Source organism: Engystomops pustulosus, chromosome 1 (assembly GCF_040894005.1).
Source record: "Engystomops pustulosus chromosome 1, aEngPut4.maternal, whole genome shotgun sequence".
NCBI classification, from domain to species: Eukaryota; Metazoa; Chordata; class Amphibia; order Anura; family Leptodactylidae; genus Engystomops; species Engystomops pustulosus.
Window position 1 is genome coordinate 120427573 of NC_092411.1, and position 18987 is coordinate 120446559.

At 39.2% G+C, this 18987-nt stretch overlaps 1 protein-coding gene across 10 annotated transcripts in view; it reads right to left on the bottom strand.

Annotated features, from left to right (window-relative positions):
* Window positions 1-18987, bottom strand: part of RFX3 (regulatory factor X3) — a 166804-nt gene that overhangs the window by 59803 nt on the left and 88014 nt on the right. For all 10 annotated transcript variants that reach the window (XM_072151751.1, XM_072151726.1, XM_072151771.1 and 7 more), the window contains one exon: window positions 6204-6328. In XM_072151751.1, the coding sequence (XP_072007852.1) occupies window positions 6204-6328 (125 nt within the window). The remainder of the gene's footprint in view (window positions 1-6203; window positions 6329-18987) is intronic.

An 18987-nucleotide genomic window follows, 5' to 3' on the forward strand; every position in this document is an offset into this window, starting at 1 on the left:
AGATGCGGCTGTGTGCACACCCTGAAAATAGACCACATTTACTAAGAAAGTACAACACTATCAAAAATGTGTCGAGAAGGCAGATTGCACCATTTTCATATATCTGGCCCATAATTTTTTATTTATGTAACCTTTTTACGTTGAGGCTCACCGGGTGAGCCCTCTTGCTACAGAGGTGGGGTTTGCCGCATATTGCTGCAAACAACCACCGCTAAAACCTGCGATCGGTGCCAACACCAATCATGAGTATTAACTCCTAATATTAATTGGAGCCGCCAGCATTTAGAAGACAGTGGTGCATGGCCACCGCCATCATTATTCCAATCGTTGCCCCCTTGGACGTCATCAGGGAGCAGCGACCGGTTCCCTCTGTCAGACCTGAGGCTGCATGGCTTCTGGAGATTTATTACAATGTAAAAATGCTATGTAACCCCCCTCTTTCCTTAGAACTGATATAAAACATAATAAACTGTAAAAATTACAAACATTTCCGGTATCGCTGTGTCTCAAAATGCCTGATCTATCAAAGTATAAAAACGGTTGTTGCCAACAGTGAACCCCATAACGGAAAAACCCTCCTTTTACACCAATTTACATAACATAAAAAATGTAATAAAAAGTGATCAAAAGGTCGCATGGTCCTCAAAATGGTAGAAATGAAAACATCCGCTCATTTAAAAAAAATGATTCATCACTCAACATCTCCGTATACCAAAGTATGAAAAAGTTATTAGCGTCAGAAGATGGCGAAACAAATTTTTTTTCCGTACACAATCGTGTAATTTTTGAAAATGTATTAAAACCTAATAAAAAATATATAAATTTGGTATCACCGTGATTGTACCGAACACAAAGAAATAAAGCAGAGGTGTAATTTGGAGCACACAGGCGTAAAAAAACTTAAAGTGGCGCAAATGGTTTTTTTTTGCCAATTTCACCACTTTTGGAATATTTTTCCAGCTTCCCAGTACACGGCATGGAATATTAAATAACATCACGGGGAAGTAAATTTTTTTACGCAGAAAATAAACCTTCATACAGCTCTTTACATGGAAAAATTATAGTTATGGATTTTTGAAGGTGGAGAGTGAAAAATGAACTAAAAAACGCTGCATCCTTAAGGGGTTAAATTAATTTGAATTCCCATTTGATTTTATATACAATCTATGCATAATCATCATATATCCCTTTACATAATGCCACTTTATGGGCCTGTACACATTACACATAATAACATGGTAATGAAACAGATTTTAGCGCTTAATCCCATTGTTTCAGTCACTCGTCTTGAAGTATTTCATAGAGAAGGTCACTTCATAATTCAGTGGACTTGAAATGGAGATCTAAAAATATCCCCCTATGCTTTGCAATGGCCGCTTACACTAGTGGATTAATTCAGCTTGACATGCTTTTTGTCTTGCTGGATTTCTGCAGCAGGCTTTCATTCTGGATTGCACCGGCACAGTACAAGATTTCTTACATTTCAGCATGCTAATTATATTGTTCAGCTCATTTTTAATGTATCATTGTTCGCTAGTAAGTTATGCTACATAATTACTCCAGCAGCGAGGAAGAACTAGCCCTAGCACTTTTCAAACATTAGAGGGAAAAAACAAAAATAATGCTTTCATGGCTTCTTAAGTGTAGGCGTCCAAATTAATAGTAATTATGCACATAATGTAAAACTATACAACAAATATGACAAGACTTCCTGTAGTGAAAATGATCCAAGATAAATAATGAATTGTTTGGCAAACCAATTACATTTTTAGGAATTAGGTTTAATCAAATCTTGTGTGGAAAGGTGCCCAAGCCTCCGAATCCCAAGAAATGTGACATTTTGACATGTACCGGTAAGCATCAAGTCCAAATGCTCTATAGACAGTATTCATTGACATAGACAGTATTAAAATAACATAGAACGTTACCTAGGGTGGGTGTACATCATACTCTGTGCTGAGGAAGCAGGGGAAGAGTGAGACCGTGTAACAGCCTGTAATGCCCGATCACAGAGGGGCTACCTAGCCCCTCCGGCTCATTATCATTTTAAACGTTTATTTTAGAAGGAATTATTTAATATTCCATGGCGTGTACTGTGAAGCGGGAAAAAAATTCCAAATGCAGTGAAATTGGTTAAAAAAACGCATTTGTGCCGTATTCTTGTAGGATTGGATTTTACAGATTTCACTGTATGCCCCAAATGGCATGTCTATTTTATTCTTTTGGTCGATAAGATCACGGGAATATCAAATTTGTATAGGTTTTATAATGTTTACATACATTTACAAAAATTAAAACCTCCTGTACAAAAAAATTTGGGGGGATTTTGACATCTTCTGGTGCTAATAACTTTTTTATACTTTGGTATACATAGCTTTGGGAGGTGTAGTTTTTTGCGGCTTTTGATGATGTTTACAATGTTATCATTTTTAGGACTGTACAACCTTTTGATCACTTTTTATAGAATTTGAGAATTCGGGTCTTCGGAAGATCCGAGGCTGTCATGGCGATATAGATCGACCATCCTCAGCAAGATGGCGGTGCCCATGTGCCTCCATCTTTTTGAAGCCACCGGCAGCTTTGCTGGCTGCGATCAGCAGATAACCACCCGCGGTCGGTGCTGGTACCGATCGCGGGTGTTACCGGTAAGCCTTTGCTGCAGTATGGAGCAAAGACTTACCGGCTATGGAGAGGGCTCTGTATTCTAGTATATGCTACAAAAAAATTTCAATACTATAAAGATAGTATTACACTGTGGAACACCCATTGTGTGGCCTTAAATGTTGGAACTGCTTTTAAGTATGTTTGGGGCCCTATTTCAGGAAATTTGTTTTCCACTATGAGCACAATGGGGGTCATTTACTAAGGGCCAGATTCGCGTTTTCCCGACACGTTACCCGAATATTTCCGATTTGCGCCGATTTCCCCTGAATTGCCCTGGGATTTTGGCGCACGCAATCGGATTGTGGCGCATCGGCGCTGGCATGCACGTGTCGGAAATCGGGGGGCATGGCCGAACGAAATACCCGACGGATTCTGAAAAACCGCCGCATTTAAAACAAAAAATGTGTTGCGGAGCTTGCACTTACCTTCACTAGGAATAGGCCGGTGAACTTGAGCGCGTTCAGATGCTTTTCAGCGCAGCAGCGCCACCTGGTGGACGTCGGAGGAACTGCCTTAATAAATCCCGGCCAGACCCGAATCCAGCGCAGAGAACGCGCCGCTGGATCGCAAATGGACCGGGTAAGTAAATCTGCCCCAATGTTTGCAGATCTGGCATTTCCACCTTACGAAGTATACACTGCTCAAACTAGTCGGCACTTAATACTGTACTCTAGAAAGCTTGGAAATTAATGCCAATATTGCTTCTCAAACTAGTGGACACTCAATATTGTCCAAAGGACATTTTGAAAATGAGTGTCAGAATTTGTGGCTGTAATGTGGCTAGAGATTTTCCATCAGGTCAGTGATGGACAATGGTGTTCTTGGACATTTGCACTGGATCCTCCAACCGTGATCAGCCATGTGCAGCCCATCGTCCATGGCATCGTTCTTCCATTGTACTTATTTTGTGCTGGAAATGGAAGGAATTTCCGTAATCAGCTGCTCAAAAATGCCAAGAATCAGGTTGAAAAACTCAAGGTACCACGAAAAAGCATTTTTGTTGATTTCCAGTTTTATATTTATGTTGCTATTCCTACCTTTTCTCCAAAGTTTATTTGATCAAATAATTATGAAGCAGAACCTTTTTAACATGTAACACCCAGTTCTTGTAAAGTTCATATTACAGTCTATAATAAATCTTGTATGTATCACGTTTAACTAGGACCGTCCACTGACTTTAGCTGTCAGCAGGCACAGGTCCCAAGTGTTTAGACATAGCTCCAGCTTTATTTTGCTCCCGTACTAGTAATGGGAATAGGACCAGGTCTCCGGGTGTTCTGATGCTCCTCTGGGTTGCTCTGTATGATGATATGGCTCAGTCTGAATTGTAATCCTGTGAAGTGGGTCAGCCGGGTGTTCCCGAGCTGTCCTCAGTCAGGCTGCAACACCCCCTTCCTCCTCTGTCCTCTGGTAAACACCTCCATTTGCAGCTGAGCAGTAGGTGTGCAGAAGGTGTGTTTACTTAAATACCAAGGAGGAAGGTGGTGTTGCAGCCTGACTAAGTTCTGACTTAATTTACAAATTACAATGCAGAGTTGATGGGGAAAGAAAATAAGATCCTGGGAACCTGGCCGAGCAGGTTCCCTTTAATTCTATGTTAACTGACTGCTACAGCGGTCTGTTTTTATCTATAGAGTGATTCCTTTCTAATACATGCTTTATTTTGAATGTTTTCTGATCATCAATAAAAAAGCTCATAGTTTCTATTTTTTCTTTCACACTTAGTGGGGTGTATTTACTAAAGGTCCCGCGGCCGCATTTCCGTCGGGTTTTCCGATGTTTTCGGGGATCCCCCCACTGGGACAGAGATTTAGAAGGGGATTGTGTCGCACGCAATCTGATTTTGGCGCATCGGCGCCAGCTTACATGTGACAGAAATCGGGGGCGGGCCGTCGGAGGATCCAACTGATTTGGACAGAGCGCGGGATTTAACTTTTAAATTGTGTTACAAGCCCAAGCACTTACATGTTGCGGGAAGAAGAAGGTGAACTCCGGCGGACCTGAGCGGGGAAGCAACACATGCTGGATATCGGATGCACGATGTACGTGAATCGCGGCACAGTGCAGTCTCGATGGACACTCTGGATCGGGGAACGAACAGGACCGGGTAAGTAAATGCGCCCCAGTGTGTTTGTTCAGTTCTTACACTTCCCTGGAGATACCTTTCATTATATACAGAATTAATGCATCAGTATAGCTCCATTATGCTGGAATTAATATTCTTAGGATCGAAACCATTCAAATTCCCATCCTGGTAACATAGATCGCTGCTCTATGTGATCTGTATATTAACAGCAGGAGACACATATAATATACTCCCTGCTAGCTTGTGTACCAGTTCAAAAATTAAATAAAAAGGATCAAAAAGGGGTTTTGGCCATAACCTGTTGTGATCACTAGGTTTGGTGTAAGCCATAGTCTGGCCAGGGCAGGTCAGAGCATCAGCCGTAGTCTGGTCGGGGACATCAGCGGCTTCATCCATAGTTTGGTCTGGGCAGGTCACCAGTGTCAGCTATAGTCTGGTCTGGGGAGGTCAGCGGCTTCAGCCATAGTCTGGTCTGCGAAGGTCAGCGGCTTCAGCTATAGTCTGGTTTGGGCATGGTCAACGGTGTCAGCCATAGTCTGTGCAGGGGAGGTCAGTGGCATCAGCCGTAGTCTGTGCAGTGCAGGTCAGCAGCATCAGCTGTAGTCTGGTCTGGGTCGGTGGCCTCAATCATGATCTGATCTTGGAGGTCGCTGGCGTTAACTGATCTGTATGTAGTTTGCAGAGGAGTTTTAAAAATAGGTTCTGAGGAGGTTTAAAAATTTTGGGCACCCCTTATTTAATGCATGATGTAGCATTACTAGATTACTAGGTGCTTAATCTTGCTATTTAAGGAGAGAAAGCAGAAATAATGATTTCCTATTAAAAGTATCCATCTATTAATATTATAAACGCTTTTCTGAAAATTTCATACTCCTCAAAACTTCTCAAAAATGGAGGAGTATTTCAACTTTCTGGAAAAATGTTAGTGTGACCTCTGTACTCAATGCTCAATTCCCCTAGTGTCATCTGTCCGATCCATGCCATGCTGTGTCCATCCCAACGCAACCGTCCTATGACTGATATGAGTACAAAAGTACAATAACTGGCTTTCCATCTCCAGTTTGGATTATTTACATAGAACAATATCAATTAAAACTAAATATTTAATTTTTCAAAGGCAAGACTAAGAGGGGAAAAAAAGGATTCCTACTTAGGAGTACATACAAGCCATAAAGCAAGATAAGTGCACCTTAGGAGAGATGTTAAATGGTTATATTCAACCCTCTTTCAAATATTTCAACACAGTGGCATTTTGACACATTTCTTAAGATAACTTAGATCCTAAATACTAGTATTTCAGAAATATTCCCGACATTCACCTATAAGCACTTTAAGTCTTACTGAACATCAAGCTGATGACAAATGATCTCGGTGCACATCTGTTAAACCTAAAAAGCTGTAATAGTATAAAGTATAGAAATAGCAATAATACTGATATATGAAATGTGGTTACCTGCTGTTGCACTGGCACCTGTTGTACAACTTGGGTGGGCACTGCTGCTTGACCTGCCACAGATGTCTGTAATGTCACCGTCGAACCCGTGTCCGACACCGTTTCGGATGTCTGCATGGTAGCCTCTGCAAAAAAATATATATGTTAATTTACACCTTTCTTGTTTTATCAAGGGGAGAACATCCATTTTCTAAGGAGGGAGATATATAGTATGCTTATATTTTTACAACTAATGCAATAACAACAATCCAAATCATGAGACATATTCCAGTTATCACAACTCATTGAAAAGGCTCATTTAGTAATATAGGTTACAAATAAAACCAGCCAAAGATGGAACCATCTATTCATTTATTCATATACACCCCAGATAACACCTTTAATAGATTTCCTTGACACGATCATCTATCAAGGGAAAGTCAGAAGGCCCTCGTACGATTTCTTATCTGTACATTAGGAAATGTATGTGGGGGCTTATGAAGCCGCCAATACGTGGAAAAGCTGTCTACAAATAATGCCACAGTTTCATTAAAAGATACTCTTGAATATTTATTAATTAGTCTACGACAGAATCATGTCGTGATTTGCACTAAAAAAATGTACTAGACAGTTTTCTGGCTCTCCTACGACTGATTTGACATGAGCGATGGCCTATGAAAAGGGCGGGGTCTCACAACAACAAAAAATCTGTGCGCCAAAAATAAGGCTGACCCGGAAGAATTTTGTCGTAATTTTCTAACCAACTGATAGGAGGTGCAGAGTACGCCTAGACAGTCTTATACTGCACCAGATTTATCACCCAGCACCAGACACTTCTATCAATCTGGTGCAGGATAATACTGTCTACTCTAACTCTGCACTGCCTAACCTTAGGACACTTCTTATAAAATTTTAAAGTTCATATTTTAAACCTGGAAAGTCTTTCTGAACTAAACTTTTTAGAAACTGTAGAGGTAAGGACTTACAAGTGTTTTCAAACTTCAGCCTCTACCTTATTGTATTCAATCCTTCAACAGCATTCCTGGCATACCCTCAAGCCAAAATTGACAGTAATGACAGGGCAATCCTTAGAATATTTCCCACAGTGCCAAACTTACTATATAGCTTATATTGCCAACTGTGTATTAATGAGCAATGCACTAATTTGGTCCAGACGCTCCTCATGCCCACTGACAACAGCACAGAATTTACATGGAACCTTCCTCTATGAAAAGGATGCCAATATAGCAGGAGCACTCCATCACTGATCCCTCTCGGATACAGAAGGAAACTGTATTGTTTACAAGAACTTGTGTTGTCTGGATCATCTTTTCCAAAAATCCTGTTATTTCTACTTGAAGCTTGTATTCATTGTATTTCATTTCAGCAAAGAAATATTATTGGTTGTATAATAAAAAAAAAAGTCATACAATATTCCAATATACTTTCTGTATCAATTCCTCACTGTTTGCTAGATCTCTGCTTGCTGCCATTCTGTAGGAAGCTTCATTGTTTACTTCCTGTGGATAAAAATATGTCCTTGGTCATGTGATGTCACACAGGTGCACAGCACATTATATCACACAGCTTTGATTACTGTAACGAGCCATGCACCTGTGAGACATCACTGTCCACTGGAAGTAAACAAAGAAGTTCTCTATAGATGGACAGCAAGCAGAGATCTAGGAGACTGTGAGGAATTGATACAGAAAGTATATTGGAAAATTGTATAACTTTTCATTAAACAAAAAATAATATTTATTTGCTAAAATGGGAATACCCCTTTAACAATCAGTGGTGTCACACCGCACAATTGTAACAACCCACTGTCAATTTAGTTATACAGTTTCTAAATGGAATAGCAGAAGAACAGCACAACACAGAGGAGAATGGATGTTTATAAAGCAGGGAGGGGTATAAAAAGATACTCCATGCAGACATGAAAGCATAATATAATACTAGTAAAATGTTGAATTTGTTTGTATTGAATGCAAAATTGAAATCTCAGAGACAGGGAAAATGACTAGTTAGCCCTTGATGAGTGTTGTGAGTAAAGCTGTCATCCCGTCTAGTTAAATATTCTCTAGAACATTCTTGCTATGTGATCAATTCGGCACACAGCAATCAGCCAGGATCAATTAGAATGCTAAAGCATGTTTGGGGAGTACAAACCATTTGCCAGCTTTCGACGCAAACCATTCAGACCTAATGGGCATGCTTGAGTATACTCAAAATGTATTCTGGTGAAATTCCCAGATTTTGAGGCTGCCAATGCGAAACTAAAGTTCTACAAAACAATGGTCATGTAGTGTTCACGACCCTGGCACAGTTACAACTTTTTCAAGTGCTTATGTTTTACTCCATTAGCCCATGCAATCTTTTTGAGCAGATACATTAATCCAGTGTGATAAGATACATTTGCAGACTGTGGCTGATGGTGCTCGTATGTAAATGAGTGGCACGTTTATTGTAGGAAATATGTGCTAAATTTCTATCTAGTCATCCTTGCCTAATGTGCCTGTCAGGTGTGTCACGAACAACAGATGCTTGTATGACAAAAGACCTTTTTATTCTGGCTAATTAAGCAGTTGGACACACCCGCCTGTTAATGGTTCCGCTTTTGTACCGCCAGCCCTGGCTGAATCATGCAAGATCTACAGCTAAATAGGCCACAGTCTAAAAGAAGGCTAATTAACCCCTCGAAGAAGAGGAGAAAGAGTTCTGCACAAACCCAGCTGCTCAATGAGACAAGATTAGCATTTTTTTTCAAGTTGACAAGCAAAACCTTAGAGAAGCAAACTGTGTTTAGAACAAACACGTGTTCTTGAAGGTTTTGTGCGCGTCTTTGTTAAACATTCGGAAGATTATTTAATACACTTAAACTCGCAGCAGGAATCCGGCTGACATCTATAATTTGCATGCTAGACAAATTGGTTTAATTGTCTGACCTAATCAATTATTTTATCAAACACGACTATACACATGTGCACACTTGAAAGAAAGAGATCCACATTTCATTTCTCTTCAGCCTTCTCCTCCACCACTCATTTAAGCTTCTTAATTCCAAGGTTTGCAAAGTTTTCTTCCAAGACATATGTTTGATTGTCAGCTTACAATGCACACAACGCCACGGATTTAAATGCAGAGTAACAAATAAAAGACTACAATTCTTTCTTAAGTGCACTAGGGAATTCTTGCTTTTTTTCCCCCTCCAGCCTCTGACAACTATGTATAAGTAAAGGAAATTCAGCTAACTACTAATCACATCTTAGAATAGGAAAATTCTCGTTGTTCACCTGAAGTACAACGTGAAAATAGCGAAATATGCAAAGATATTTTATGGTACCCCATAATTTTAACTCTTCGTACAAATTTAAATGAAACATTAAATAAAAAAATCCATGCCTCAGAAAAAGCTGCATTATTCAAGCATACAATAGATATGAAGTTCATTATTAGCTATAGATCTGGTTTATTCCCCGCAGTACAGAAAACAGACATGTTTTTTTTTTTTTACATGTGACTTTTAAGGTTTTTTTTTCTTTTTAAGATAAAGCTTTGAAAGGAAATCTACCACATGGATGCAGTATTTTACACCAAGCACACTTACATGCTGGAGTCTCCTGAAACAGGATCCACTCTTCCTTAAAGTTCTAATGGGAAATCGTGTTTTAAAATTATGCAAATAAGCCTACATTAGAAGCCCCCTCTGGCTTTGTTTCTGTGAATACAGCACATTCCTGTTTGGTGTTGCTACCTCTTACCTCACCATCCAAAGAGCCAGGGACATCATAATTTGCAGACAAGGGAGGTGGAAGGGGCTTCTGTAATGTAGGCTGGAGCCCCTGGAGCTCATTTGCATAACTTTAAAAGACAATTTTTCTTCAAACCATTAGCAGATAAAGGAAAAACTGATAACTATAATGACCTTCTTCAGACATTGGCTTCTGCATCAAAATGCTGCATAAATACGAAAGGTGGATTAACAAAGTTCTTCCATGTATTTTATTATTTTCGCAGCAGTAAACAGTTTTTTGTGTTTTTATGAATTTAACAAAGCATACTGTAACTGCAAATACAATGGCATAAAATAACAACATACAGTTACAGAACATGTAATTTTTATTTAAATTGGAGAATTCCTTTAGCGTCTGTAGTAGATCTCCTCAAGCACATCTTGTATGCTTTCCCTTTTATGTATAAAAGGGAAAATCTGATCCCAAATTATAGATGTCAGTGAAACATATGACCATCTATGACACAGTCCCAGGTGTCAAGGAGGTATCTGTTATACAGAGACTAGCTGATGCATAGGAAGTAATCAAACCATAGCAACTTCGTAGTTGTACCTGTCTTGTAAAGGTGGATGTCTGCGTAATATTCTTTTTAGGAGATGTGTGTGCTTTTTAATTACGTATATTTCTGTATATTTGCATGGATGTGATGACTGATACTCCTGATAAAAGGCTTAGCCTTATCAATGTACTTTGTACTGAGAAATGATCTGACTACATGTTGCACCTAACTTAAAACGCTGTACACCACTCACATATTACACAGAAAGAAAAGGAAACGAAGAGGATCATGGAAATTAGGGAATTGTTGGTAGGCCAAAACATAACTTAGAATAAGATAGCAAAATGGTCCTTCTATAGTGAATCATTTGGATGTGTTAATGATATAGATATAAGATTCTATAAGCTCAGAGACTGATAAAGCTAAATATTAAAGCTAAATGTGAAGTTAAATATTATAGGGGTAGTCTGAGATTAAAAACATTTTTATATATGGTTATAGAAGTTTATTATTTTTTACTCCCCCACCATATATAAAAACATTTTTATCCCCAGACAACCCCATTCATGTAAAGTATTTGCAAACCTTTCGGTTTAACAGTCAATTCATTTAATGTTTTGGAGTCATTTGTGGAAGTACAAACTCCCTGGGGGTGTATCTCTGTGTGACATATGTACACATAAAAAGTTACTAGTAAGGTCTAATTCACATATAAACCTTATGGGGACATGTCCATTGAATGAGTGGACATATGTGAAAAACAAAAAAAAAAAAACAAATTGATAAGTGGCAAATAAATGGCAATAAGAATGTAGCAGTTAGTGACATGTCCACTCAAACTCATCGCTCAGGCCTGGAATTTTGGACATTCTGGTATTGAGAGAGAACATATATGTTTAAAGAGAAAGCTGTAGTTTGACGCTTATTTATGTGGTTGCATTGCAGGCTTATAACCATGTTATAACCATCATTGCCATAATATGTCTCCAATTTTCTACCGCTTATTTTCAGACAATACACTATAGGGGAGATATATTAGAAGTAAAACTGTTCGAGTTTCTTATGGAAACCAATCAGACCCAGCTTTGATTTTATAAACAGCTGTGGGAAAGTGAAAGCTGAGATCTGATTGGTTGCCGTGAGCAACTAGAACAGTTCTGCTCTCAGACACTAATATAAATAAATCTCCCCCTATGAATTTGATACAAAATATAGAAATAAAATACATACTGCAGCAGACATACCCCTGTACTATAGCACTGGGAGGTGTACAGGCTATGCTCAATTAACAAAGTGAATAAGTCATATGTGTATTAACTACACCGTGAAGATAAACTGCAAAATTGGTATCTGCATCTTTGGGTGGATTAAAGAATAAAGTGTCACATGATCCTAATTCAGCAAAAAAAAAAACTAGTAAAGCAAAACATTTTAAAGGTTTCCTCAACTGTGAAATGTATAATTGTGGAGTTTTCTCTTAGAAATATAGAAGTTAAATCAGGATTAATAAAATGACTGCATCCACCACAATAAGCCCTTATACTGTAGCCCACACACCTAGAATCCTCATCTTTTGTGTAATACACCATGATCAGTATAAATAGCAGCCCTGCTATAGGGCAATTGTTTAGTGGCTTCGTATGAAATAAAACAATGGTTATGCTGCTAGTTCTGTGAAATTGAACTATCAAGACTTGTAATTAAAATGTCTTAACTTCAACAATAAAATTAAAGTTAGCTTCTCAGCTATTTTACCATTTGACTCTTAAGCTTTGCAAGGGATTAGCAAACATTCTTGAAGTAATTAGATTCTAGCTAGAGAACCATTATTCAGCTCAAACTGAAGAGGGATAGGGGGAAACCAACAAACCAACTGGTTCCCAGTACCCAAGACATAGACATCAAATCCAGTGGCATCTGTTCTGGCTTTAGTATACAGGGATTAATACTGCAAGGGTCCTACATCCAAAGCCAGTCGCTGGAATGTCAATAGAGGAAAATCTGAATAAAATTAGTATTGAAGTTTTAAAACCCTTACAAGTACAGCAATGTTATAGTAGGTAACTCTTGTTGGTTCGATTTTTACCAATACCAGCTGGAGAGTTATGGAGACAATTTAACCAATATAACCATATTTGCTGGTGCAGCAATAAGGACATAAATGGGAAACAATAGAAACTGATCTCAAGGCTTGTTCTAAAGTTGGTTACAATTGGTGAAGGTAATTTATTTCTAAGCTTATATCTTGCACACCCAGAAACTAAAATTGCACATAATGGTCGCTGCAAATCCATGGAAAGTTCTGGTAAATCAGAATTGCAACTGTGGTGCAGCTTCACAGGCTGTTAAACTGTCTCATCCTCCCCTCTGCTGCCTCAGCACTTCACCCTTCTCTCTGTCTGATGTAATCTCACGGCATATGGTTTCAGCATGTGGGAGGGAGTAGTGCTACTTGTACACTTGTAACAGCCCGTGAAGCTGCAGCACAGATGGGCTCTGATAACACGGCCAAAGCCTTTCTGGCTCATTAGCAAACATTTTAAAACTGATTTTAGAAGGAAGAAGGCCATGGATAACAAATATTTGAAAAAAAATTACCATAGTCGGGGTGCCTGGATCTCTGAGTAAGTGTCCCTGGTTTATCTATGCTTGATTATGATGGTAGATTTCTTTTAAAAGTGGGCATGGCATGGGCAGAAAGTTGGCAAGTCTTTACATCTCTACAAATGTGCCATTATTTGCAACATAAACCTGTCCCAAATAATGGCTGGAATCTATGCCATAGAATAGATTATAGAAATTTGAATTTTTGGCACACTGCACACCGAAGATGTGCTATAATTAAGACGAGGCATACTCTTAATAATTTGGACATGTTTCATTCTGATTAATCTGCACTTTAAAGAAAATCTATCATCAAAATTAAGCAAGATGACACTTCCTGATAGATCCAGGTACTGTAAATGTTCTTATATTTGTTATCCATGGCCTCCTTACTTTCAAAATTATGCTAATTAACTAGAAAGGCTATGAGCGTGTTATCGGAGCCCCTCTGTGCTGCAGATTCCCAGGTAGTTATATTCTGAAGGAGCTCTACCCCTCCCACATTGTGCTCACTGCTGCTGAGATTACAGAAAGTGCAAGGGGACAGTGAGATTGAGGAGCAGTATAACAACAGCCTGCGAAGTCAGAGCACAGAGACTCTTGTAACACGCCCATAATCCTTCTGGCTCCTTTACTAAGGGCCTGCGCCAGTTTTCTGTCGGACTTTGCACGTTCTTTCTAGTGCAAAGTGCCTGCGCCAGATTCGTTTCGCACACGACCCTTTTGTGTTGCAGCTGCACTATTCTGCACAAATTTCTGTACTGATGGAGGTGTTCCGATGCTTAGTCGGACCCATGTTGAAGGTGCACCAAAAAAAAAAAAAGTGGTGCACTCTGTCGCAGCGCTGCAGAGGGCGCCAGATTCATGATCCTGAATCTGGTGCACTCTGCACTATACACAGGCAAACTGAACATACTGCAGTTTGCAATGTTGTTAGCAAATATCCCAGTTGGTGTCTGTATCTAAGCATAGGTGTCCCTGGTTCATCATGCTTGATTTTGAAGGTAACACTGATGTATAATTTGCCCTTTTGGTTTTTATGTGCACAAGCATTACATCTTTAGCGGTAATAGACTGTAATTCCGAGCATATCCACTACTATAACTGTAAAACTGTGCCTAATAAACAGCAGGGGTGCTGGATGTTTATTGTTAATAGGTTATTCTAGTCATAGCCTATTTAAGAACCAGATAATCTCTTGGGTACGGTTTTTGTCTGCAGTAAAATATTGTCAGGCACCTGACAACGCAATTTGAAATTTTAGCTTGACTGTGATTTAAATGAATGACTTCTGTTACAAATACTGTACAGACAGACATTTTATACATGTCATGTATAAGAAACCATGCCTTCATTCAATCCCTGGCATTGGTTATTGTTGTATCTTTTCAGCACAAGAATGTCATGGACATTGATGGAGAACTGAAGAGAAAAAGGATGTCTGAGTTGTGTGAAGGTCACAGAGATGCTTTGCTGACATCATCAAGAGGAATCCAAAAGGGAAGCCACTCATACTCTGCAGGCTAGAAAATCGTTGAAATTCATTCCCTGCAGAGCACCTAATGAATTGTGTGTTTTATAAATGCAATTATTGTGTTTTTAATTGAAAACACACAGTACGAACCCACTCAACTTGAAAATCAAGTCACTTTATTTTAACAATCTAAGATTTATTGATTTCTTTCCTTCATTTGCAACATGAATATAATTTAACCATTTAGAACCAATTATGAAGGAAATTCCCATTGATTGATATTGAACTAAGTGTGAGTTGAAGCTTAGACTAAGGCTACATAGGTGCCTGCTCTGTGAGATTTAAAGGGTCAGCGTATCCGCCCATCTGACCTGATAAGTAGCCAGCCCCTTCCTTCGATCCCTGGCGGATCTTTGTGTCCTTATGCCATTGTGAAAGTGTTCCCTGACTGCCTGTGGTCAGCATTACAACCTTGTAGTTCTGGGGACCTATGTTCAAGTCCCAGAGTCAACATCTGCAAAGAGTTTGTATGTTCTCTTCGTGTTATCTCAGGTTTCCTCCCACACTCAAAAACATACTGGTAGGTTGATCAGACTGTGTGACCCACTGGGGACAGGGACCGATTTGGTAAGGTCTGTGCAGCGCTGCGTAATCTGTGTGCACTATAGAAAGAATTATTATTATTACCTGACCTTCTGCCTGACAACAACTCCAGTTGTAAGGGTGTGTCCCACATGACCCAGACATAATGCCGAATTAGCGGCCGTGCAGCTCCTACCAACCAGCCATGACGGTGAAGGTCCCCCCCGGCCAATCACTCTAATGGCTAGTAGGTAGAGGCTTGAATTTATTGGATTGGCTCTGCCATCAATCCAGCAATATGTCTGTGTTATGCAGGATGCACCCAAACCCCGAATCCAAACCTAAAGTTCAGGTCCACTTGTGAAACAGCAGATACACACATACCACCCCTAGTATAGGGCAGTAGTTGGCAAACTTTTTAATATAGAGAAACTTCTGTAAAAAAAAAAAAAGCTCCAGGTCTATGTTTGGAGCTCCTCGCCATCAGATTCTTTAAAAGGCATTGGCCCTTGATAAATCAGCTGGTGTCTTATGTTATGCGGGTTGTTTGTGACAGTCGCATGAAAAGATGCAAAAAAACCATCAAAAGACCAGGGTAGGGACCGGCGTAATTTTGTTGGGCAAAACTTGTACCTAATCAGAAAGTCACAAATCATGAATAAGGTCCTATTGTGAAAACTAGTCTATGCAAATAATGACTGTGGCGCAAGCAGGGTCTATATCATAGTAACTTTGCATTGTCCTATGTTCATTTGGCACAATGCAAAGTCGCAAAGCACCATTTGTGCCACAAATGTCTCCAAAATAACAGCACACAGGCAAATAACAATCATACATCACCCAGAGTGTTTCTATGCTCCAGGGTTCTTTACGATCCAACTTTCTAACACTCACATGATCACGTACACTAAGATCGACTGAGCATGTGACTTCCATAGGAAAAGGGAGATGTGTGATCCGTATATCCTGATGCCAAATTCTGGTCTGCCTCTATATGCAGATGTAGGGATGGCTCATTAAAATATGTGATCTGAGGAAACAAATATTCCATGCAGAATCCCAATTTAATAACGGACATGAAGCATTGTGGATATCCTTGACATTGCCATGAATGTTGTTTGAGGATGTGTTGTAGCCATTGTTTCAACGGATAGCACATGTTCCCGTATAATTCTATGAGCTGCAAACTCAGAGAAGCTCCTATTCTGGTTTGTGGCTCGGCCAGTCTTAACTGCTCTCAGCGATGTGTGTGTGGATCTCACACACTGATGACACACTGGCCGCAAACAACGTATCAGAGGTATAAACAGCTACTGTGAATGGATCATGCCAAATTCTGAAGCAGATACTGGATAGCCACATATGTGGGTCAAAAAGTGACCATTTGCATTCGACATTAGGCATGCTTAATTAGCTGAACTTGCCAATTTCTGAAAGATTGGTTAACTGTTTTGTCTTGTCCCCTTACTACAGGGAATTGGCATATAACCTCCTCTAACCTATCTAGAATTATCCTGTTTTCTACTAATTAGCGTTAGGGTTAGTTGGTGTTAATCCAAGTCCCTAGTCTAACTCTAAATTCCAAAATGAGAGAAGCAAGAACCCAGTAAGTACCCCAGAACTACGTGATTGGCAAGTATCAATTTTATATGCTATTTTAAGCTTTTGAGAAAAAGCATCTAATTTACTAACATGAGTTTGTAAAGAATAGGAGAAAATATGTCCATAAATAAACAGAACACCTTTGTTCATAGAGAAAAGATAAAAGAAAATGATGCATATTTGTTCAATAGCAAGATTTATTTATCAGTCGGCTCAAGACGTACTATAATAGTAATATGGTGTGAGTCTACACTATCACAGGATTATACCTACAGAACAAAAGGGAACGATTGGCTAAGTACAAAATAAAGCTCTGGCTAATAATGGATAGTTGTTATGTACAATCACAGCTGATTTGGACGCTCAATGCATGAACACAAGCCCAGAGCATGGCTTAGGGTATGAATATTAACAGTATTGAGAAACTGGCATGATGCAAGTGAGAGGACAAGGTTTTATGATGCTGTCACAATATTGTGATCTATTAGATAAACGATTTCACCTCCTATTGCCTGGAAATTTGGGATGTAAATGTATTATTATTGCAGTTATCCCTGGATAAGGACCAACAGAGGAAAGTGCTAGTCAATCATTGTACACATGTAGGTAGGTCAAGGAAGATATAGAGATACAACGGGTTACATGACAGCTATGCAACATGCTTGACAGGCTGAAAAGACATATTAGGTGATGTCTGCTGGACAATCTAGAAATTAAAAAGTCAATGCCGAAGTAATAAGTCATGGATGACAGCAGAATGGGAGCAGCTTCTACCATAACAATAAAGTGAGTATACTATTAGGGAACACATCACACAAAACACTAAGTCACAGGGCTCTTACCATTTTCTAAGTCCACATTTGCTTGAATCAGTATGCACATAAATTTCTGTCTAGCAATACAAAGGAAAATAACTGCAGCCGTCATTTCATTCAAGTGCTATGAAATCACTGAGATTTTCCCAGTGGAGTCACTCAAAGCCATCGGGCCCGCACAACAGGAACACTCTTTTTACCTGCAAAATGTACTGTTAAGCTCTTCTGAAACTGCATTTGAAAGAGGAAAGGAGGGAGATTTCAGCAGACTACTACAGGAGTTCTGAATCACAACCCCTTTTTTTTTTTTTTCTAAGAAAAAGAAAAACATTGCTCACACCCTCGCCCATCACCACCAGGAAGAGAATGTTCACAGCTCTGCAGGTCTTCTTCTATTTTATAGGTTAGTCTCAGGTCACACTAGCAGTTTTCTCAAAATGCACTCTATATAAAATGGCAATTTTTTGTAGCTATGTAGACTTCCACAGATGTGTCAGCAGACCTCATATGCCCATAACACACGGGCAGCAAACAACAGTCCACAAGAATGGAGGCCTAAGATTGGTGCTCCATAAACGCAACCAAGAAATGCTATTCACAAGTAACATGGAATAAAAATAACACCAGCGTGATCTCAGGCCGAGTAGGATAATGTGTTACTGAAAGACGTGTAAAAAAGAAACAACATGAATGAGTACAATGCTATTTGGCATAAAGAATATGCCACATTACACAGTCATTATCACAGTCAACAATCAAGATGGAATAGTTTCTGAACAGCAACAAGCAAAAAAATATCAATATGAAATGATAGAAAAATGCTAGGAAATGTAAACCATCATTAAATGTACTCAGAAAAAAAACTGTTTTCATTTGGGTAATACAGTGATGATCCAGAAGAAGACTGGAATGAAATATTTTTCATTCTCCCAATATGGTAATAAATCCTCAATTCCACCTCTGGTACACCTTGTAGTAAAAACTGTTAACTTCCCAATCAATCCTAAAATACAGCTTTGCCATAAAGTTCAATAAATAATTTCCTACTGTTTTGTTTCTACAGGTGAACAAATGTTTCCCTAGTAACAGACAACACAAAAAACTCCACAAAGTCTAGTTTTGATATCACATCTTATTCGATTCGACTCCTGCTTCATGATAATTTACATCTAGTAGATTGGCAGAACGTTAAGGACAGGTAAAAGGGACTAGGACTGCAACTGGCTCTGTTCCAACAGAAACACAAAGGAACTTAAAGAGAACCCGTCAGACAAATTAACCCCTAAACAAAATATATTTTCATAAACTGCCATTAGAAAGCATTGCCTATATCCCTTCATTGTCCCTCTACATACCTGTAAACTTAAGCAATGAGGTCCTAAAGCTGTATGCAAATGACCTGTGAGATGTCCAATGAGTCGTTAGCATATTC